This window comes from Eurosta solidaginis, chromosome 3 (assembly GCF_040869045.1).
Source record: "Eurosta solidaginis isolate ZX-2024a chromosome 3, ASM4086904v1, whole genome shotgun sequence".
Taxonomy (NCBI): domain Eukaryota; kingdom Metazoa; phylum Arthropoda; class Insecta; order Diptera; family Tephritidae; genus Eurosta; species Eurosta solidaginis.
In genome coordinates, this window is record NC_090321.1 from 59188505 (window position 1) to 59212359 (window position 23855).

Below are 23855 nucleotides of genomic sequence, written 5' to 3' on the forward strand. Positions count from 1 at the left end.
TCAAAAGATTAGCGAGTGTAGAGAAACGGATGAATCGTGACAACAGCTTTGCCGCCGCATACAAGCATATGATTTCATCGTATATCGAAAAAGGTTATGCTCGTAAACTTAAACAGCGTGATGTCGACTCCATAACGCCATTCACCTGGTACTTGTCGCACTTCCCAGTGAGAAACCCGAATAAACCGAACAAACTACGAATAGTTTTCGATGCCGCAGCTGAGGTCAAAGGTGTTTCATTAAATCGCTATTTATTAAAAGGCCCCCAGGAATACAGGCCTTTGCCGTCAATCCTTTTTCACTTCCGTGAAGGAGCAGTGGGCGTATGCGGTGATATAAAGGAGATGTTTCACCAGGTGCTGATACGCCCAGAAGATAGAAAGGCACAGAGATTTCTGTGGAGGGATGGTGAAGCCGAACGAAAACCAGATACATACGAGATGTGCGTGATGACATTCGGAGCTGCCTGCTCGCCCTGCATCGCACATTACATTAAAACACGAAACGCTCTTGAACATCAAAGTGATAACCCATGCACAGCCCGTGCAGTAAAAGCCATTTTGGATCATCAATATGTCGACGATTTTGTGGACAGCTTCGACACGTCAGAAGAAGCTATCGCAGTTGCCAACCAAGTGAAGTCCATTCACATGGATGCCGGTTTCGAAATGCGTAACTTTACGTCTAGTTCCTCGGAGGTTATCACGGCATTGGGTGGAATCGACGTCACAAAATCTCTTGTTAACAAAGAAGGTATACGTCTGGAGAAAGTACTTGGCCTATACTCGCAGCCAAATATAGATTGTTTCAACTTTAGCCTGAAATTCCATAACGTCAGTGAAGCCGTACTTGCAGGTGAACGACGCCCTACTAAGAGGGAGCTCCTAAGCGTGGTCATGTCGGTGTTCGACCCACTGGGATTTATTACGCACTTTGTCATCGGCGCGAAACTCCTAATGCGCGAGGCGTGGCGGCAAGAGGCCAGCTGGGATGAGCCGTTGCGCGACTATGTATCCGAGTTGTGGGAAAAGTGGCGTAATCAATTGCCATCAGTCACCAAATATGCCATTCCTCGGTACTATTTCCATGGAGGTAAGCCAGAAGAGCTACAACTGCACATTTTCGCGGACGCCAGCGAAAACGCATTTGCCGCTGTTGCCTATTGGCGGTCCACAAATGCTCGTGGAGACGTCGAAGTCACCTTCGTCTGCGCTAAGTCCAAGTGCGCACCACTGAAGTCGCTAACTGTGCCGCGCTTAGAACTACAAGCGGCGGTTTTAGGTACACGACTTATGCAATGGGTGAGGGAGGAGCACAACGTAGCCATCGACAAGTGCGTCCTCTGGAGTGATTCAAAGACCGTCGTGAATTGGATACGAAGCAAACACCTCAGATACAAGCCATTCGTACAACACAGAATAGCAGACATTTTAGCCGCCACTAAAGTATCCGATTGGCAGTGGATACCTACAACCCAAAATATCGCCGATGAAGCTACACGCATCAACAACAAAGTTGCGTTTGCACCAACCAGCCGTTGGGTACAGGGTCCACCATTTTTGCGTCAGCCAGAAAATACCTGGCCTTCTGAAGAAGTTCTTGCCACTGATCTGGATGACTGCAGTGAAGAATTACGACCACAATACGCTTTAAACATCGTAAGTTATGACTTTATAAAATTTAATCGCTTCTCGTCTCTCAACAGGTTGGTAAGAACTACAGCCTGGGTAATCTTGTTTACTAAAATATGCCGACGCCAAGTTGAAATCTTAAGTAGTTGCTACGGATTGACGGCCAGTGAATTGAAAAGAGCAAAACGCCTTCTATGTCGTTTCGTCCAGAATGAGTCCTTCAACGCCGAAATACAACAAATAAGCACAGGGCAAAGTATATCACGCCAAAGTTCTTTGCTACAACTATCGCCATATCTTAATGAAGAAGGAATTCTGCGTGTACGTGGGCGCATAGATGCTGCTAGTTGGTTGCCAATGGACGTGAGACAACCCGTTATATTACCGCCTACACATACATTTACGAAACTAGTAACATTGCATCACCACACACTTACGGGTCATCAAAATACCGAAGCAACAATATGTTCTATACGTCGTTTATATTGGGTACCACGCCTACGAAGCCTTCTACGCAGCGTTATAGCTAACTGTCCAGTGTGCCGCCTTCACAAGACCATACCAGTTCCACCACTCATGGGACCACTCCCCATTGACAGGTTGACACCATACGTAAGACCGTTCACATACACGGGCCTCGACTATTTCGGTCCTGTATACGTAACGGTGCGACGCAGTACAGAGAAGAGATGGGTTCCTCTCTTCACATGCCTTACCATACGTGCAGTGCACTTGGAGGTAGCCCACGACCTCAGCACTGATTCTTGCATAACAGTTATCCGAAACTTCATAAATCGTCGAGGTGTGCCAAAACGTCTGAGATCTGATAACGGAAAAAACTTCGTCGGAACCAACAACGAAGCCAAGCGTTTTTCCGAAGTGTTCGACTGCACCCAAATACAGGGCGAATTGTCAAAACGTGGCATCGAGTGGCTCTTCAATTCGCCGCTCAATCCAGCCGAAGGAGGAACATGGGAACGCATGGTGCAGTCCATAACAAGGGTATTACATCAGACGCTCAAAGAAGTCAAGCCGAGGGAACATACATTTAATTGTTTTTTGATCGAGGCCGAGAATATCGTCAACTCCCGTCCTCTTACACATTTGCCAATTGACGCGAAACAGGAACAGCCGTTAACACCAAATGACTTCTTATTGGGATCGGCTAATACTGCGCAAACACCAGGCTCATCCGAAGTCGTAACTGATACACTCGTTATCCGCCAACAATGGCGCATTGCTCGGCAAATTCGTGATCATTTTTGAAAACGCTGGATAGCGGAGTACCTCTCTACTTTAACACGTCGGGAGAAGTGGTGCCAACGGTCGCAGCCAGTAAAAAAGGGAGATCTAGTATTCCTATGCGATCCCAACGTTCCGCGAAGAGAATGGTGTCGGGGTGTAGTGGAGGAAATTTACCCTGGCCGAGATGGGGAAATTCGTCAAGTTGACGTGCGAACTGTTCAAGGAGTGAAACCGAGAGCTGTGTCCAAATTGGCCGTTCTGGATGTAGTTGTTGGTGAATCGGATTAATTCACGGGGGTGTGAATGTCGCAGAACGCCCATTTGCCCAACACCGCATAAGGCTCATTTACGCTATTATGTCTATTGTAACCTCACATTTCATATTTGTATTTCATTTCATTTGTTTACTTCTTTATCTTTATTGCCTACTCATCATATTCTATATGTACTAAACTCGACTGAATTTTTATCTACATATACCAAGGCGAATTCAGTAGAGGTGGTGTTATCCCAACAGCTGATTGCTTCTTCTTGATAATTTTCCATACAAAGCCTTGTACAACAATATGTCAGTTAATCGAAATCATTGAAATTTTTCTTTTGACTTGACATTCTTCTGCACGGCGAATTGGTTCAATTCGCTTTGCCACCACCTGGTATTGATTCGCCTTGACATATACATACATATCATGGCGCAACGATACAAGGTGGCAGCATGGAACAGCTGATTATAAACTTTTTTTATATGATTTGATACATCAACTTCCGGCGCAGTACGATTTTGACATTTGTCCATCGAATTTACAAAAACAAAGTACATGGAACTTTTATTTATGTTTGTAGGTATGTCACCATGCTGCCACATTGTATCATTCCGCTATGATACATATGTACATTTAACTGTAAAAATTGAATTCCATGTATTTTTGCGCGTTACTCCGTTTTGCTTACTGAAACACGATTAAAGCTGGAGACATTTGTGCTTTATCGGTAACCTTATAACAGCTGATTCGACCAACCTTATGAGAATCAATGCAATCGATTATTGGTGCCGCTAAGGTCGTAACCGTACCGTAATCAGCTGTTTATCGTTACGACGGTAAACCAAAACCCAATTGGTTGGCTGCGATACGGTTACGACCTTAGCGGCACCAATAATCGATTGCATTGATTCTCATAAGGTTGGTCGAATCAGCTGTTAAAAGGTTACCGATACGGTTACCGATAAAGCACCAATGTCTCCAGCTTTATGCGGCAGTTACCCACCGACGTGTGCCGTACGTAAGGACGTTTGTCGTACGAAGCACGTTTGACCGAACTCTCAAGCCCGTAAGAATCAATGTGTGCGTCTGTGTACATGTACATAAGATATTTGTGTGTGTATTGTTTACAGATAAGCACTGTTGCCATTGACCATTTTGCATGTATGCTTATGGAAACATCAACTTTTTCCAATTTAATTTTTGATATTGTAAAAGGCCGGAATACTATTAAATAAGTATAAATAGATTAAATATTTATAATCAGCACTTTTACATAATTATTTCGAATTATTTTCTCAATTTTTCAAACTTTAATTAGGCGTTTTTGCATAAAATTGCAAACGGTCAAAAATTAGCGCACAAAAGTTTTCTAGACAACTCTGTCTAGTGAGAGAGCGATCAGCTGACACGTTCTTACGGAAAAAATCAAACTTGTTTTGATTTCTACGTTCCGGGCTACGTACGTACGGGCGTTGCACGTCGGTGAGTTTTCGTTTACATTGCACACTCATAAGATAGGTCGTGTCAGCTGACACGTTTTTTCTACGTACGTTCGTGAGTAACCACGGCTTTAGCCGTTGGCCAGCAAACGGAGAAAAACAGCAAAATAAACACAACTCGCTACACAACACGCACAACAAGCTATATTTGAACGCTAAAAATATACTTTTACTAATAAACCTATTGCTTATTATTTGGAAGGTGTGGAACGTTAAATTTGCTCATCCAGGCCAACGACAGAAATAATTATTCTTAAAATTTAGGGAAAACGACTAAATAAATTATTATTCACAATATTGTTAATATAATGTTAATACGAAAAATGTCAAAGAACTGCCAGGCAGCCGAAAAACCCTTAAATATTTTTAACAATTAATAATTTAAGATGTAATTTTTCTTTAAAAGTGTCCCTCCCCTTTCTAGAAGCACTAACCCCACCCACAGAAGGCTTATAGTTTGCTCACAATTCAAAATTAAAGTTACCTATAAAATGTATAAAAATACAGTGAAGTTCTGATATATGGTACATTTTCTAAAATAAACGCAATGGCGGCCGCCGTGGTGTGGTGATAGCGTGCAACACCGAAGATCATGGGTTTAATCCCCGCGCAAGGCAACATTAAAAATTTTGAAACAAATGTTTTCAGTTACAAAAAATTTTTTCTAAGTGGAGTCGTCTCTCGGTATTGATTTGGCAAACTCTCCGTGGGTATTTCTACCATGAAAAGATTTCTAGTAAAAACTAATCTCCCTTGCAGAGCCGTTCGAAATCGGCGTATTGTAGGAATAACTAAAAGGATCACGCAAATTGGAAGAAAAGCTTGGCCTAACATCTCTTCGGAGGTTATTTTTTATTTTAATTGAAAATGTTCCGTTTTCTTTTATTTTCATTCGTTTCTGTTTACAAAATCTGGTAGCACCAAGCATTCAGTTGCTTTTTAACACGCTTGTATGAGCTTCACTTCTACCCTCTAAGCTTTTGGAAAAATTACCTATTTCAAATAAGCTGGCTGAAAAATATTGGCATAACAGCTTAAGTTAAATCAACAATGGAAAATCTTGGAAAATTTGAGCAGATGTGGCAATTTCGTGCGTTCGTTGAAAGAAATATTGACAATCTATTGATCATCGCTAGGAAATTAGCGACATTGCATCAACTAAGCAGCACTTTTGCAATACTACTGTCATTATTTGGCTGCTCAAGCACACCCATATTAATCGTGCATTAAATCTAAGATATAAAACTCAAAAATGAGTGTGGTTGTTATGTCCGCAGCATTTATTTAGTTCAAAGTCAAAACCAATAATAGCCAAAGCCATAATAATTTACACGGGTCATCAATTCTTTTTCTGATTCAAAAGCTGAACTACCAGCGCTACCGTCATCAGCTCAGTGTCATCATTGCCAGTAGCGCCAATAACACCAAACTCGTGCCTGACACACAAAAGTCGTTTCACTCAATAGCGCAAGTGAAATGTACTACGCACTCACTACTAAGCAGCGTCAAAAATTCGCTTGGAGTCATTGCGTCAATGAGCTACCATTGAGCTGGCACCGCATTGGCGCTGGCGCCATGCATTTTACACCACTAAAATTGCGCGAATGCCCAGGCACATGACTTTTTTAATCCAGATGGTGAAAACGAAGCAGGAGCAAAACGTATGGTGTATTCCTGGTGCAGCCGTCCCACTTTGTGGAGAGTGAACAACTCTACAATGCTCCCTCTTATTAATCTACTCTCTTTGATGGAATCAAAGACTCTCTAAATATAAGATGGTACATTGTAGAGTTCTAAAGCTTTGTGGAAATTGTGGGACGGCTGTACGAGGAATTCACCATACCCTTTGCTATGCTGTCCGCCTCAACATAGCTGACTTTTTAAGGCTGTATAACTCTGTAATTTATTTTGCCTTTGGAAAAATTACCTATTTGAAAATAAGCTGGCTGAAAAATATTGGCATAACAGCTTAAGTTAAATCAACAAATGAAAATCTCAGCCAAGCGATTTGTAAAAAAAGCTAAGTTGTCTATTTGTTACTTTCTCGATATAGGGTGTGTTCGAGCTGCAGCAGTGTTACTTTTTATGACAGCGGATAATGTTCTTCAGCAACATTTGAGCAGATGTGGTAATTTCGCGCGTTCGTTGAACGAAATGTTGACAATCTATTGATCATCTCTAGCAAATGAGCGACATTCCATCAACTAAGCAGCTTTTTAGCAATACTACTGTTATTATTTGGCTGCTCAAACACACCCATATTAATTGTGCATTCAATCTAAAATATAAAACTCAAAAATGACTCTGCTTGTTATGTCCGCAACATTTATTTAGTTCAAATTCACAGCCAATAATAGCCAAAGCCATAATAATTTACACGGGTCATTAACTCTTTCTCTGATTCAAAAGCTGAACTACCAGCGCTGCCGTCATCAGCTCAGTGTCATCATTGCCAGTAGCGCCAATAACACCAAACTCGTGCCTGACACACAAAAGTCGTTTCACTCAATAGCGCAAGTGAAATGTACTACGCACTCACTACTAAGTAGCGTCAAAAATTCGCTTGGAGTCATTGCGTCAATGAGTTACCATTGAGCTGGCATCGCATTGGCGCTGGCGCCATGCAATTTACATCACTAAAATTGCCCAGGCTCATGACTTTTTTAATCCAGATGGTGAAAACGAAGCAGGAGCAAAACGTATGGTGTATTCCAGGTGCAGCCGTCCCACTTTGTGGATAATGAACGACTCTACAATCCTCCCTCTTATTAATCTACTCTCTTTGCTTTTATCACTTCATACCCGTTTGTTAATTTTTTCTCTACACCACAGTAGTATACCATCAATTGCCTCATCTTGGAATATTCACGCAAGAAAGTTATTGATGCTTGTATATGGGGCAAATATACGAAATTTCCGACAAAAATTGGCAATCGTCAGAAAGTGTAGAAAAAAAAATGTTTTTTTAAACCAGTAAATGAAAAGAAACACAAATTTGGTACAAAAATTTCAAAAAAAAACAAAAGAATTTTCTACACTGATACTGACGATTGCCAATTTTTGGCGAAAATTTCGTGTATTTGCCCCATGTACAAACATCAATAACTTTCCTTACGTGAATATTCCAAGATGAGGCAATTGATGGTATACTACTGTGGAGTAGAGAAAAAATTAACAAACGGGTATGAAATATTTGACGGTTACCCGGTTTCATATTTTTCCCGATATCTCTAAAACCGGGTTTCGGGTATCAACAAAATTTTACCTAAATATACCCCACATAGATATGCACATCCTGATAAAATTTCAACACAATCGGTTAAGAAGTGTTTAAATAAGTAAAACATTAAAGGTTTTCCGGGTTTATATTTTTATCAATACCTCCAAAACCGGATCTCAGGTGTAAAACTTTTTTACCTAAACATACTTCGTTCACATATCTACATATATGTTTTTAAAGTTTCAAAAGAATCGGTAGAAAGGTTTTAAAATAAATGTGTTGCAAACTTTGCAGTAAAAAATATTTGGCGGTTATTCGGTTTTATATTTTTACCGATATCTACAAAACCGGGTCTCGTGTATCAAAAAAATTTTACATAGCTAACAGCTGCATATATCTCCGTATTTTGTTAAACTTTCGATATAATCGGTACAGAAGTGTTGAAATTTAACATTGCGACCTCAATTTATATATATTTTGCTCGATCTTTTGACTATATCTTTTTGAGGCATTATGTAAGACGAGTAACGGCGATGCACTATAGCTCCAATTTACCCTTCAATTTTTTTCTCCAAAAAAACCAAAGTTTGGCGGATTTCCCCATATGTGTATCCCACTCCTTATGGTACTTGTCTACTACTTTTCTTAAATGCTCCTCCAAGGTTCTATTGAAACGTTCCATAATACCATCGGACTGAGGATGCAATGCAGTTGTCCGTTTTTTTTCGAATGCCCAATGATTTACACATTTCCCGGAAAACAGCTGATTCGAAATTCCTGCCTTGGTCAGAATGTAACTCCATTGGTACACCATACCTTGCAACCCAATTGTTTATAAACACTTCTGCTGCTGTTTCCGCTTCTTGATTTGGGATTGGGTATACCTCTAGCCATTTGCTGAGATAATCCATAACCCCCAGTACATATTTGTTTCCGCAGTTGCTTGTAGGAAATGGTCCTGCGACATCCATAGCGATCCTTTCAAATGGCGCACCTGAGTTATATTGCTTCATCTGGCCATGACTTCGGGTTTTGAGCCCTTTTGCTCTGCTGTAAACCTCACAGTTCACAATCCACTCAGTGACCCACTGACGGCAACCAACCTAATAGAATCTCTGTTTAATCTTCTCGAGCGCCTTCGTGATTCCAAGATGACCTCCGCTTGGACCATTATGCAGCTCGCTGAGCACGTCAGGAATTCTCTTTCTGGGAACAACTATCAGTTTCTTCTTGCATTGACCATCCTCACTCTCCCATACTCGATGCAAGCAACCGGATATCAATTCTAAACTGTTCCACTGTGCCCAATATGACTTCGCAATGGGACTCTCTGCTGACATCTCCTCTCTGTTTGGTCTTTCGTTTCGTTCGAGCCCTTGTATAACATGTGACAGATCTGTATCTTCTAGCTAACACTTTCTTAGTTGTTCCTTGTCCCATTCATCCGTACACGTTATAGCCATTATCCGGACATCTATAATCTCTTCTTTAGCCTCAGCCTTTGAACAGTGCTTACATTCCAAACTACATGGTCTTTTGACATTGCATCGGCATTCCCATGGGCACTACCTTTCCAATGGAAAAGTCATAGTTTTGTAGCCGCTCGACCCACCGTGCCAATTGTCCTTCTGGATTACGGAGCTGCAGAAGCCATTTCAACGCTGCGTGATCTGTCTGACGCGGAATCGCTGCCCATAGAGGTATTTGTGAAAATGTTTAATGCACTCTACCAATGCCAACAGCTCTCTCCGTGTAACGCAGTAGTTCCTCTCTGGTTTCCCAATTGAACGGCTGTAATATGCAACTACCATCTCCTGTCCATCAACCAGTTGTGACAAAACGCCTCCTATAGCATATCCACTCGCATCTGTATCTAGAATAAATGTTGCTCCTGGAATCGGATATGCCAACATTGGGACAGTGCACAAACGCTTCTACAATGTTTGGAAAGCCAACTCTTGCTCCTTTTTCCATTCAAAAGCTTTATTTTTTCTTGTAAGCTCATGGAGGCTATGGGCTACGCTGAAAAAGTTTGGTACAAATCGGCGGTAATATGTGCACAGCCCAAGGAAGCTTCTCAATTCATGCAGGTTCAGTAGTCTTGGCCAATCCTTTACTGCCTCTATCTTTTCATTCGCAGTACAGATGCCTTCTGTCGTTACCTTGTGACCTAAATAATTTACTTCCTTTTTAAACAGCCAACACTTTTTGGGACTTAGTTTCAGACCAGCACCAGCTAGCTATTCTTTGGAAAACCTTCTCCAACTTCTTCAGATGTTCTTCGAAGTTATTTCCCAATACGATGATGTCGTCTAGGTACACTAAGCATGTTTTCCAATGTAGTCCTTTCAGTACCTGATCCATGAGTCTTTCAAAAGTAGCTGGTGCATTACATAGTCCAAAAGGCATCTCTGTAAATTGCCAAAGACCATCACCGACACTGAAGGCTATTTTCTCTTTGTCTTCCTCCTTCACTTCCACTTGCCAGTAGCCGCTTTTCCAGTCCAGTGTGGAAAACCATTTCGTACCAGAGAGCGACTCCAGAGTGTCGTCAATTCTTGGCAATGGGTAGCTATCCTTTTTCGTAACGTCATTCAACTTCCGGTAGTCTACGAAAAACTTCATTTTTTCCATCCTTCTTCTTTACAAGTACTACAGGTGAGCTCCATGGACTAGCTGATGGTTCGATGACGCCACTGTCGCTCATTGCTTGTACGATTTGACTCACAACTTCCCGCTCCGCCAGTGGAACACTACGTGGAGCTTGACGGATCGGCCTCGCATCTCCAGTGTCAATTTGATATTTCACAACGTTGGTGCGGCCTGGTTTGGAGCCATCTTGGTCAAATATGTTCGTGTACTTTAGGAGCAGTTGTTTTGCCTTACTCTGATAGTCTTCCTCTAGTTCCTCCGTCCATGCATGATGTCATCTGAAAGATCAATATTGCTAGTTGAAACCTCCTCCTGGAGCTGTTCACAATTGATTATTACTTCAGCCTCTTGGCATCTTCCAAAAATAGCTCCTCTGACCAGTTTGAGTGGTGACTTGAACTCATTGAGTACTCTTACCGGGATACGTCCATCTTGTTTTGTTATAGCCGGAGTTTTTCCTACAAGTACGTTCGGTGTTGATTTGTTTGCTGCTTCGACAATCCACAATTTCTTTGTCCCACAATCTCCATCAAACTTTGACCAGATGACTGCTTCTGATTTTGGTGGTATTTGCTGACTCTCTTCCACCAGCACTCGTTTACTGCTGTAGCCTTTCTCGTAGCCGAAATTAAGCGGCACTTTCATGTACTTATATCGATCTTGATGCCGATCGATGGTCGATTAAGAAGTCCACTCCAATAATGATTTCGTCATCAATCTCTGCCACTATAAAATTTTGTAGTACCGTGACGTTCCCAATTGCTACTTCACATGCTACTTCTCCAATTACCTGGGTGTCTTCTCCCGTGGCTGTACGTAATCTTGCTCCCAGCAATGGTCTTATCTTCTTGTTGACTAAATCTGATCGAATGATGGAATGAGATGCACCCGTATCCACAGTCAGTAAACGTTCTTTTCCATCCACATGTCCTCCGACAGTATGATTGCTTGACCTTCTTCCAATTTGCGAGATAGAGATTATGGGGCATTCCATTGCGGGAGCCAGCTGCCGCCCCTTGCGGCTGACTCGCTTTAGTTTAACTATTGAGTAGATTTGGAGATTTGCTCATCTCCTTCAGCTCTGCGTTTATGGCCACCCACATTGGAACTACTGGGACCGGTGCTGCAATGTCGTGCAATGTGACCTGGGTTGCCGCACTTGAAACATTTCATAACTTCGGCATTTTTCTGTTGTGATCCCTTCAGTACTTCCAAAATTGTGTCTACCCAATCTGGTCTTTCCACTTCCACACGATGAGTTTGTACGCTGGCTTACTCAAAAGTGAGGCAGTTTCCTGAGTGAGTGCAAATGTCGGCTTTGGGTTCACATATGTAGCTCGTTTCGTTTCTACGTCCCGTATGCCATTTATAAAACTCTGAATTTTTACCCTCTCGGTGTACTCCACGGGTGCGTCCGCATTTGCCAAATGAGCCAACCTTTCAACATCCGAAACAAACTCTCATTAGCTTTTTGGTAACGATTTTGCAACTCAATTTGGTATATCTGTTTTCTATGCTCGCTTCCATAACGTCTCTCGACAGCGGCCATCAATGTTTCATAGTTGTTCCGCTCTCCTTCGGGAATCGTCTGTAGGATTTCGGCTGCTGGCCCCTTCAATGCTACGAATAGAGCTGCAACTTTATCTTCAGCATTCCAGTTGTTCACTGCTGCGGTCTCCTCAAACTGTAGCTTAAAGACCTGGAAAGGAACAGAACCGTCAAAGGATGGTGTTTTTACCTTTGGATTACTCGCTGAAACTGCTCACCGATTTAGTTGCAACTGCTCCATACGACCTTTTAAATCATCGACTTCTGCCTGAAATTGAGCGATTTTTGCATCCTGCGCTTCCAGCTTTAATGTTACCCTTGCTTCCTGTGCTTCTAACTGCGAAGACATTTGTGCCACCTGCAATGATAAGCGCTCCTCTTGTTCTTCCATCTTGGCTGTTATACGTGTCTCCTGTGATTCCATTTGGGATACCATATATGTCTTCTGTTCTGCCAGTTGAGATGTTATATTTGTCTTTGTTCTTCCAGTTGGGATGCCATATATGTCTTCTGTTCTTCCAGTTGAGATGACATTTGCGACGACATTGATGTTACTGTCGATGTTTGTGCAGATATTGCAGCCAATATCATGTTCAAGTCTGTGCTCGTAACTGTCTGCGATGTTTCCTTTTTTTCTTCAATTTTTGTCGTTGTCTCGTCGACATCAAGATGAAAGACATACTCTTCCACGTTAATTCCTTCTGCTTCCATTGCCTCTCGTAGTCGTGCCTTAAAAATGCTTGTTTAAGGATTTGCTCCCAGATATTTATAGAAACCAATTCCGATCCACAGTATTTAATAATAAGAAAAGGTGTTCTGTGGAAAAACACTGTGGATCCCACCCCGGTTTCGGGTTGTTATTGTTGTTGTAGCAGTGCTTCGCCCCACCTAATAGTTGCGACCGATCACAAATTGTCATCAATATCCTCTAACAGGAGTCCAAGGAAACTTGCTGTTTCAACAGGGGTGGACCATAATGAAAGGGGTGTTAGAGCCGTTGGTTCCACATTACAATTAAAGAGATGGTTGGTGTCATGTGGGGACACATTGCAAGCGGGGCATACATTTTGTATGTCGGGGTTGATTCTGGATAGGTAAGAGTTTAACCTGTTACAGTATCCAGAACGAGGTTGAGCTAGAGTGACTCGCGTTTCCCTGTTGAGTATGCGTTCCTCTTCCGCAAGTTTTTGGTACTGTTCTTTGAGTACTGGATTCACCGGGCAATTCCTGGCATAAAGGTCCGACGCCTGTTTGTGGAGTTTACCAAGGACCTGCTTGTGCTTTTTTGCTTCATACGGCTGAGTTCTCAGGTGCTGTATTTCCTCAAAATGCTTACGGAGATGACTCCTTAAGTCCCTAAGCGGTGTTGGCTCTTCAATCAGATGGCTGTTGCGATGCCCAGGTTTCTGGGTATTCAACAGGAACTGTTTGGTTAGCATCTCATTTCTCTCCCTGATGGGGAGTATTCTCGCCTGATTATGTAGATGGTGTTCTGGGGACATAAGACAGCCCGTGGCGGTTCTGAGAGCAGTATTTGGCAGGCCTGTAGCTTCTTCCAGTGGGTAATTTTTAGGCTTGGCAACCATATAGGGGACGCGTAGCATGCAATCGGCTGGCCAATTGCTTTGTATGTGGTAATGAGCGTTTCTTTGTCTTTTCCCCAAGTACTGCCAGCAAGGGATTTGAGTATTTTATTACGGCTCTGGATTTTCGGTACAATTGCGGCTGCGTACTCACCAAAATGTAGATCCTGATCAAATGTCACACCCAAGATTTTGAGGTGTAGGACAGTCGGTAGCGTAGTGCCATCGACGTGGATGTTCAAAATGGTCGACATTTGGGACGTCCATGTTGTAAATAAGGTCGCGGGGGATTTAGTTGGCGATAATGCCAGGTTTCGTGAGGCGAAAAAACTGGAGAGATCAGGGAGGTAGTCGTTTATTCTGTGGGCCTGTGGCCATTATTGTGCAGTCATCGGCGTAGGAAACGATAGTAACTCCTTCTTGTGGCGAAGGTAGCTTAGGTATGTAGAAATTAAACAGAAGTGGGGATAGGACACCACCCTGTGGCACCCCTTGTTAAATTCTTCTTGGTTTTGATGTTTCATTTCTAAATTGCACCGATGCCTGCCGACTACCCAGATAATTTGCGGTCCTCCTTTTAAGACATGGGGGAAGGGTAGACCGTTCAATGTCTTGCAGTAGCGTTCCATGGTTGACCGTATCGAAAGCTTTTGATAGGTCTAGCGCAACGAGTACTGTTCTATGGTGGGGGTTTTGATTTAAACCGCAATTTATCTGGGTGCTGATGGCATTTAGCGTGGTGGTGGTGCTATGGAGTTTTCTGAAACCATGCTGATGACAGGCTACCTGCAACTTTGTTTTGAAGTGGGGGAGCAAAATGGCTGCAAGCGTCTTGGCTACTGGCGATAGGAGAGATATCGGGCGATATGACTCTCCTATGTTAGCTGGTTTTCCAGGCTTTAGTAGCGGGACCACCTTGGCCATTTTCCATTTTTCGGGTATGACAAAGGTGGAAAGAGACAGGTTGAAGACATGTGCTAAATATTTGAAACCCTCTTTCCTTGGGCTTTTAAGCATCGGCATGGCTATGCCGCCTGGGTCCACTGCTTTGGATGGTTTAGCATGGCCGATGGCATCCTCAACCTCTTTGGCGGTGATGATAATTGGTGACGCGCTGAATTTATGTTTATGTGCGTGTCTGTTGGCCCTCCGTCTATCTTTTTCGACCGTAGAATTGCCAAAGGCGATGGAAACTTTGTCATTGTGCCTAGACGGATTCGATAGGGACTTTACGGTGGACCAAAGTTTACCTACACCGGCAGAGAGGTTACAACCGCTTAGGTGCTCCTCTCATTTCGCCCGCTTGTGTTCATCTACAAGCAATCTGATGCGTTGGTTTATATCCCTTATTTGGGGGTTGCCGGGATCGAGCTGTGGTCACGTTCTCTCGCTAAACTTGCGGTCTCTGCCGGGAAGTGGGTCTAATTTCGGGAATTCTACCGGCGGGAATGAAACGAGCCGATGCGGATTCAATGACCTTGCGGAAAGCACGCTCCCCTTGGCGGGCATCAGTCGGGATAGGGAGGGCAGCAAAGCGGTTGTCTGTAATGGATTTGTATTCGTCCAACTTTCCTTTTCTAAAGTTAATGAAAGTGCGTTTTTCTGTGACGATGAAGTCGGCGGTACGCTCGAGCGAAATAAGTATAGGCAGGTGGTCGGATGCCAGTATTACCATTGGCTGCCAGTTGACGCAGTTTACGAGTTCTGCGCTCACGATTGAAATATCCGGCGAACTGTGACAGCTTCCTACCATACGTGTGGGGGCGTCTCCATTTATTGTGCAGAACGTCGTTTCTTCTATTTGATCCGCCAACACCTCACCCCTACTGTCCGCCCGCAAGTTTGAATGCCATAGATCGTGATGGGCATTGAAATCGCCTAAGATAATGCGATTGTTGCCAGTGAGTAAGGCGCTGATATTAGGGCGGTATCCACTGGAGCAACAGGTGGCAGGAGGGATGTCTAGGGATTTCTAGGTTTGCATCGCCTGACCGGACAGATAAGCCTTGATGTACTAAGACACTGTCCCTGCGGTCGATGTCGGGATCAAATATATGATATTGCACAGAGTGGTGTATGATAAACGCGAGGCCGCCTCCATTTCCGCTCTCGCGATCTTTTCTGTGGGCATTATACCCAGAACAGGTCTGCAGTGCAGATCTTGCTGTGAGTTTAGTCTCTTCAATCGCAGCAATGCGGATGTTGTGCCGCTTCATGAAATCGACTATCTCCGTGATCTTCCCAGTTAATCCATTACAGTTTAACTGCAGAATTCTGAAGTGCATATGGGGAGATGTCGTCACTCTGGGAGTAAGTGACGGGTGACTACGCCTGGGTTGTGGAAGGCTAGGACGCGACTGCTGTTGTGGCCCTGGGACTGGACGTCCTCTGGTAAGCATTGGGGTACCCGGTGTATTTGGGTATGCGGCCTGACAACATGGCGCAATGAAACCCGTCGGGGGGTTGCCGTCGCGGAGACCGAACATATAGGAAAGTGGCACCGTCCATGGCAGGAGTTGCATTGGGCGGATGTCGCAAACATATATATTCTGTGCTGGCAAACGGTGCAAAGGGAGGTAGGGACTAAGAGTCGGTTTCCCTGACCAACACAATTGCTGCCGGAAAAGAGGGGGGAGAAGACGGGGGCAGGGGCTGATGCTCGGCATTGCTCCCGACTCTACTACGGAGATTGTAGGTATGAGAGGGACCAGCCGCGTGAGTTGGTGGCGCCGTGGGGCGCGAGCAGCAGCGGATACTTGTTGTGGTTTGTGAGCAGCGGGGCTGCTGGAAGGTAGCGGGGGCACTAAGGCGCAGACTACAGGACGTCCTAGGGGGTGAACAGCAAGGAGCCACAAAAGATTTATAGAAGTTACGTGGACGTCTGGTTTGGGGATCTAGCCCAGAACAACCTGTCCGATGCAACCATCCCTTACGCGAGACACACTGACAAGAGTATAACCGTCCTAAAAAGATTCTTTTCCGGCAGATGCAGCAAAACCATTTCTCAGGACCGGGGTCAGGAGACGGACCCGGATTGGGTTCGATACCTTCCCGGAGCAAGAGAATATCGAGCAGTCCCGCTGCAAGGAGCTGCTGGGAGGATGACAATTTGTGGGAGGGACGCAACATATTAAATGGGGTTACACTGAAATGACAGTCCTTGGTCGCGAAAAATCCCGAGTCGCTCCGGTACATAGAACCGACTGCTTTGGGAAGCGGTTTCGGGTTGTTGTTGTTGTTGTAGCGATTAGGTTACTCCCCGAAGGCTTTGGGGAGTGTTATCGATGTGATGGTCCTTTGTCGGATACAGATCCGATACGCTCCGGTAACACAGCACCATTAAGGTGTGGCCCGACCATCTCGGGAACCTTCAGGCCATCTCTCCATCCCCACCCCCAAGTTCCATGACGAGCTTGGGGTCGCCAGAGCCTCGTCTGTTAATGAAACGGGATTCGCCGCTCGAATGTGAGGTTGACAATTGGGTTGGAGAAGCTATATATTGCGCTGCACAACCCCTTGAATCCCTAGGTTTCGGGTAATTTCCTTTTTTGTTAATATCTTTTGATAAACAAGGCCGCGTCTCCCATTATAAATTATAACCGAAGTCTGTTTGATATCAGCGAATATCACAACAGCATATACAAGCTTTAAGTTCGGTATCCGGATAATAAAAAAGCGGTATGGAAATTTTTTATTTTCCTCTTCTCATCTAAATTTAAATTTTTTTCCATAAAAATATGTATTTTTCTATTAATTTTCTTTACGAAATATCGTTCCAGATGGGTTCTGCATGCATCAACGTGCAAGGATTTCATGTGCATATTTTCCACGGTTCAAGAAATGCTTAAAAAACTTATGGGCTTAAATGCATGGCAGCAGCATGCATCACGGAAGAAATTTTTTAAAGAAAATGAACAATAAAGTTCATAAAGTAAGAGGAAATCTAGCCGGACTCGTGCGTATCTTGCTCATCAAATATCGTCGGTACAATGCCAAAGTCACGAATGTGCATATTTGATGTGTTGAGAAAAACGCGTAAGACATTAGCCGCGTTTTTTAACACGCGCGTATACGTTTCGTTTGCGCGTGTTAAAAAACGCCTATCTTCGCTTAGATAATGCTTAGGAGACCCATCTAGCGGCTGTGGTAAAACAACTAGCTACAGCAACAGGGTGTAGCGAAAAGCGGAGACGCAACGCTCTGATGGCCATAGGGTATAACATATAGCTGAATCAGTTGCGATGAATTGTGGACACACATATAATACATAGAATTAGTGTACAGGGTGAAACAAAGACACATATTTCAGTTACATCTGAGTATAATGCGTATTGAAATTTAGTAGGACAAAATTTATGCGCAGCAATTTCAGAGGTGTATTTATAGTTTGTCTCTTAGCAGTCAATATAAAGTTTAAGCGTAAACGGATATACGCGTGTTAAAAAACACGGCTATTGTTAAAAATAGAGATTTAATTAATAGAGATTTAATTTTGTATTTTTCAACCACTTTTGAAAGGTTTACTTTTGTAAACCACTAAGTAATGTTAACTGAAAAATGATTTTTATTTATTTATTATTATTTTTTTTTTTTTTTTCAAAAAATACACATTTCTTGTTTTGGCTTTGCAAAATTTGACATATATAATATTTCGTTAATACAAAAATGGGACATTCGTGACTTTGCCATTGTACTGACGATATAAGTCTCATATCAAATATGAACAGAAATCAGCTGTTCTATGAACAAATCATCTATCAATAAAAACTTACATGCGCTTGCGCTGCCATCTGTCGAATGTTAGCAACTGCCGGTAATGCAGTGTTAGTTCTAATCAAATATTCACAATAGTACTATAGTACAAAAAGATTTCTTTGTGAGCTCACAATCGTTTATTTTTAACAAATTATATAAGATTAGAAAAATTCTTAAGTTTTCTTGAATACCGCACTTTTTGAAGCCGAGTACTCCTTTCTAACTTCGAATGTTTGCTGGGTATATGTTTTATCATGGCGAAAAAGTACTCTCTTATAAAGGAGTAAAAATTATTCACCTATGAAACACATCTTGGGACAGCTGTTCTATTTTGTTATTCTTGTGTTTTTGTTAACAGTGAATTAATATAAAATTAATTGTATTCAAAATACTCTAAAATGACGCTAGATGCACATAAAGGAGAAGATAAACTACTCACTACTATACAGCAGGAATATAAAATTCTCGCAGAGTAGTAAGTAAATCTAGTTCTATGCAAAATTAAATGCAATTCCAATGACAAGTATATTTACAGCAAAATGATTGAGTCCGAAAAGATAGGCGGTGTCTATGTTATACCCTCCTATGGAAACTCACTTTGTAAGTAGCCATAAAAGCACATATACAATACATTTCGACTTATAATTTTACTACCCCAAAATTGCAGTATGGTTTGGCGTGATTTTTGTAAGGCAGGGATTCTACGTAGATGCAGTATTTCGTTTTACAATACTTTTACCAGATAAATTCCCAGATGACAAAACGCTTCCAGTAAGAAAAATATGCATTTCCCAACGCAATAAATTTATATGTATAAGTATTACGTTTTTTACTAATCTAGACAGTCATCTTCCAAAACGAAATTGTTCATCCACTCATTTGTCCTTACACTGGCTCTTTGGACATTTCATGCGCTTTTCCATATTGGCGTAGCGGCGAGGATCATATATGGCAATTACTCAAATATATACAAGCTATATTTGTTGATCCTATTGAATGTACGCGCCTCGCAGCCACAACAGGTATTAAATACAATAATGCCGAGGCAGCCGAGTTGCTTACACAGAATCGTGCAGAGTTTATATCACGTGTTAATGATTGCACAATGGCTAGTAAAGAACGTATCTACGATGAACCACCAACGGAGGATCCGCATTATATAGGATTTGAAAAATTCGATGCTGGCATACATGGTTCTATAAGAGAACGTATTTTCTCAGGCAAAGAGTTGCCTGATAGCCCAAGTGTGCCTTCTAACGGACTTTCGTGGGTAAAGGAAGGCGAATTTAAGCCACTAAGCGTTGATTGATAAAATTATAAATTCGATATTGTACTATTTATAGTTATTTCCAAAAAAAAAATTATGCTCCTTCCATATATTTAGTATATTGTTAGTATTGCTACTTAGTTAAAATATAACATACATATTGTTATTAAACCAAAATCTAAAAAGAAGTATTAAAATCGAAATTCGGGTGAAATCGCACATATACTCAGTTGAAAAAAGAGCTTACAGCAAAGACCATCAGAATGAATCACAGTTACATAGGATGGTAGCGTAGAGTACGAATTTCATTTCTGGTTAAGGGACTGCTCACATTCGGGGAATGTTGTCGCGGTTACAGATTTCAAAAATTTCTACAAGAATATGGGCGGTATCACTCACAACCATTTCTGGATTATGTCGTTGTTTACAGCATTAGGCCGTATACCAATGCGAGTAGTTGAGGTGCTCAGATCCGACAGCCAGAGAAAAATATTTTGGATGCATTCGGTAATGGGTATGTTTATGAACCGAATTCGACCATTTTAAAGAGCGTTCTACTTTAAAAACCAATGCACCCTGCTCAAGTTTTTCTCAGCTTATGTTTTTGTTGTAGCAGTGTTTCGACCCACTCAACAGGGGCCACCGATCACAAATTGGGATCAATATCCTCCAACGGGAGTCAAAGGACACTTGCCTGTTTGTGGATAAGACTGAGGACCTGTTTTTGCTCTTTTACTTGATACCACTGTGTTCTCATAATGCTTACGGAGTTGACCTCTTAAGCCCCTTGAATCAGATGTCTGGGTATTCAACAGAAACTGTTTGTTCAGCATTTCATTTCTTTCTCTGATGGGGAGTACTCTCGCCTCATTGTGTAGGTGGTTCTATGGGGACATAAGAAGTCAGCCCGTGGCGGTTATGAGGGCAGTGTTTTGGCGGGCATGTATTTTTTTTTCAGGTTATCGTGTATGTGGACAGACGGACATGATTCAATCGATTTATTTTTTTGCAAGTTTGATATAAAACATTTATTCCTTACATGCAGCTGTGACGGTTGTAGGTCTTAGACAAAACGACTTCGACTCATGCGATCGACACTTCACAAGCGTTCTTCAAGATTATGTTTATACCACTACAGCTTATTCTTTGGTGGACATAAAAACTAATTAATTTTACGATCGACACTTCACAAGCGTTCTTCAAGATTATGTTTATACCACTACAGCTTATTCTTTGGTGGACATAAAAACTAATTAATTTTGCTACAGACCTATTGTGGTTCGTAACGACTTGCAATTGTCATTCTCTCTCAATTTATCTATATCCAATTGGAATTGAGATATGTTTGACATTTGGTAGTCGCTGAGAGCCAGAATAGGGGGTTAGTATGGTATACTCATAAAACATGTTAATTGCATACTTGTTGCTCAAACATTCCATATCGTTGCGTATGTGTCACCCAATCATTATCTAGCTGCATACGCTGATCACGCCATGTGAAATGGGTGGGTGGTTTCTCCTCACCGTTGAGAAATTCAAAATAACGACTAAGTTCAATGGCTAATTTCGAACGTATCAAAGCGATGCCGCCCACTTTAGTCCATGCGGGATGATAAACGCGTCCCGTTAGGGGATTCATATAAATTTTATGGGGTAGAAAGTCCGTGGTGAGTTGGTCGCCGGCGTGGGCGTATGATAAACGATCGATTCCTTTTATGAAATAAATTTATTATATTAGCACATATTTGAAATTACATATATGTATTATAGGCATTAGCTCAACTCTTTATATTTACCCTTCTCATCTTGCAATACATGTGTAAACACAATTGGCGTATCATCACAGCGTATAAAGTTTCTTTCGCGGCCACAAAGTGAGAGATATGGAAAATCGTCTCGATAACGACTTATGTCGTTTAGTTTCACGCGACTAAAGAAAAATTTGAGAAATTTCTTTTCCTTAAAACATGAGGTGAAATTCTTCATTTTAGCATCATCTAAAAAGAGCTGTAATGCATTGTTTTATGTAGGCATCATTTCATATTCAATTTGGATAATCTCACCATGCCTTCGTGGTCTATAAAATAGAAATATTCACGTATTTTTGGTTCTGGTTCTTGACCCTGCACATAGGTAATGCTGCGTATAGGATTTCTCCATCTCATCACATTTGTAGACAGGTTCTGTTGATTCAATTTAGTGCTACCACAACTTAATATATGTTTAAGCACCATGATATACAATACAAAATTAATTAATTTAGTTAAAATACATTCACTTGTTCAAACAATTGCTGTTATCAAAGCGAAGCAAAAATCCAGCTGTTTTGTTGCACTCAGCGCAATACTTTCGCATTTGCCGGTAATTCAAGTTAGGGGTGTCACAAAAGTTATGTAAAGCCCGTAGCACAATGGAATTTTTCATATAAATGCGTTTAACACAAGCTTACACCGGCTCCGACCCATAACTAGTTTTGCATACAGATGAGTTTAACACAAGCTTATGCATTATGAGTAGATTGCACGTATTTTTATGGAGAACGGTAGAATGAGCGACACTGGCGCCATCTGATATTGAAAAGTAGCCAACTACCAAATTTTTTTCCAAGCTAATCATAAGAAGTAGAATTTGACATTTGCTTTGGCTAATGGTGTTGACACACTTTGCAAGTGAAATTATTTTTCCCACTGGTTGGTAAAATTTCTGTAAACCCATTATGAACATGTAGCTTAAGTTATTAGAAGTTAAGCAACCCTATTTAAATATTAGCTATCATCCGGTGGCGAAATCCTGAGCCAGATAACTAATTTTGCATGTAAATGCAACAACAACGATTTGAGCTAGAGAAATCCAGATAGAAGTCTGGTTCAATTTGTGAGCCAGATAATTTGTTAATTACTTCTTTTTTGGTTGGGAACGCGGCCTTTAATATACCTACTTTTTCAAAAATAGATGTCGCTGCTTAGCCTTTCGCCGTATGAGTTAAATGAAAAACAGCGGCGACATCTGCCTATCACATTTCACGTGTGCGAAAATTTCACGACATCTGCTTCTCAAGTCTCTCAATGATCCAGAGCATTCCCGTGAGAATTGAGCGTGAGCCGGAGCTGTAAAACTCACTGGAAGACGACATTTAATGCGCTTAATATATATGGATATCTCTTTAACCGATACTGTGTGGACATGGCTGCTACACTGACAACCAAAAGGTTGAATTTTATAAGAGCACACCAAAAGACGTTGCGTGCAAATAGTTATATACATCTAAGGGATGCTGTTAACGAGGATTGCAATCCTGAAAATATTGGTCAGTTAATAATTTTGACGTCATTTACTGGATCGCCTCGATATTTGCATTAACGTACACAAGATGCCCTCTTAAATGTGCGTCATTATGGAAGTCATATTTATAACATTCACATGCAATCCTGAGTGGAGTGAAATCAAAAACGAATTGTTTCCTAATCAACGTTTAAGTGAACACCATGACATTGTGCCAAGAGTATTCCATATCAAACTACACCAACTCATGAGTGTAATTACAAAACAAGATATTTTTGGAAAAGTTAGATGCCATATGTTTAATATTGAAAGGCAAAAGCGTGGTTTACCTCTCGCGCATATTTTAATTTGGCTAATAGATAAAATTAATTTGGCTAATAGATAAAATTACACTACATTACATTTACATTTAATAGATAGAGTTCTTCCGTATGACTGGATCGCATTATATCAGCGGAAATTCCAAATAAAGACGAATATCCCATGTTGTATGATATAATTATCATCGCCCTGTATGTTGAATGGACGATCCTCAAGACGATACCCATGCGAGCTCCTACAGCATACGCAGACCGGGAAAGATGGATATCCAAAATATAGACGAAGGTCTTCAGCGGACGGTGGCTACATCCATGTACTTTCTAATGGGACAACGTCGACAACCGATGGATCGTTCCATATTGCCCCGTTCTTTCCAGATGTTTCTCCGCTCACATAAATGTAGAGTAGTTTCATTCAGTGCAAGCAATAAAATATATTTGTAAGTATGTCAACAAAGGTAGCAACATTTTCGGTTCCAGATAAGTAATAAGGACGAAGTGCAAAATTTTTTGAATGGCAGATATTTAAGCACATCAGAAGGTATTTGGAGATTACTGGGATTTTCGATTCATGAGCAATTCCCAACGGT

General features: G+C 41.8%; 2 protein-coding genes across 3 annotated transcripts in view; one reads left to right on the top strand and one right to left on the bottom strand.

Annotated features, from left to right (window-relative positions):
- Positions 1-22141, bottom strand: part of LOC137243792 (UPF0598 protein CG30010-like) — an 83030-nt gene extending 60889 nt beyond the window's left edge. For both annotated transcript variants that reach the window (XR_010950623.1, XM_067771890.1), the window contains exons 1-3: positions 21727-22141; positions 21460-21670; positions 21084-21373 (exon numbers count right to left, since the gene is read on the bottom strand). Coding sequence is in view for 1 of the 2 variants with exons in the window: in XM_067771890.1 (XP_067627991.1) it covers positions 21084-21373; positions 21460-21670; positions 21727-21897 (672 nt within the window). In the remaining variant the exon portion in view is untranslated. The remainder of the gene's footprint in view (positions 1-21083; positions 21374-21459; positions 21671-21726) is intronic.
- peo (pendolino) lies at positions 18561-19860 on the top strand. Its single transcript, XM_067771891.1, has 4 exons — positions 18561-18871; positions 18932-18996; positions 19064-19167; positions 19238-19860. The coding sequence occupies exons 1-4, from the start codon at positions 18795-18797 to the stop codon at positions 19703-19705; spliced, it is 714 nt and encodes a 237-aa protein (XP_067627992.1). The 5' UTR covers positions 18561-18794; the 3' UTR covers positions 19706-19860.
- Positions 22142-23855: the final 1714 nt, after the last annotated feature.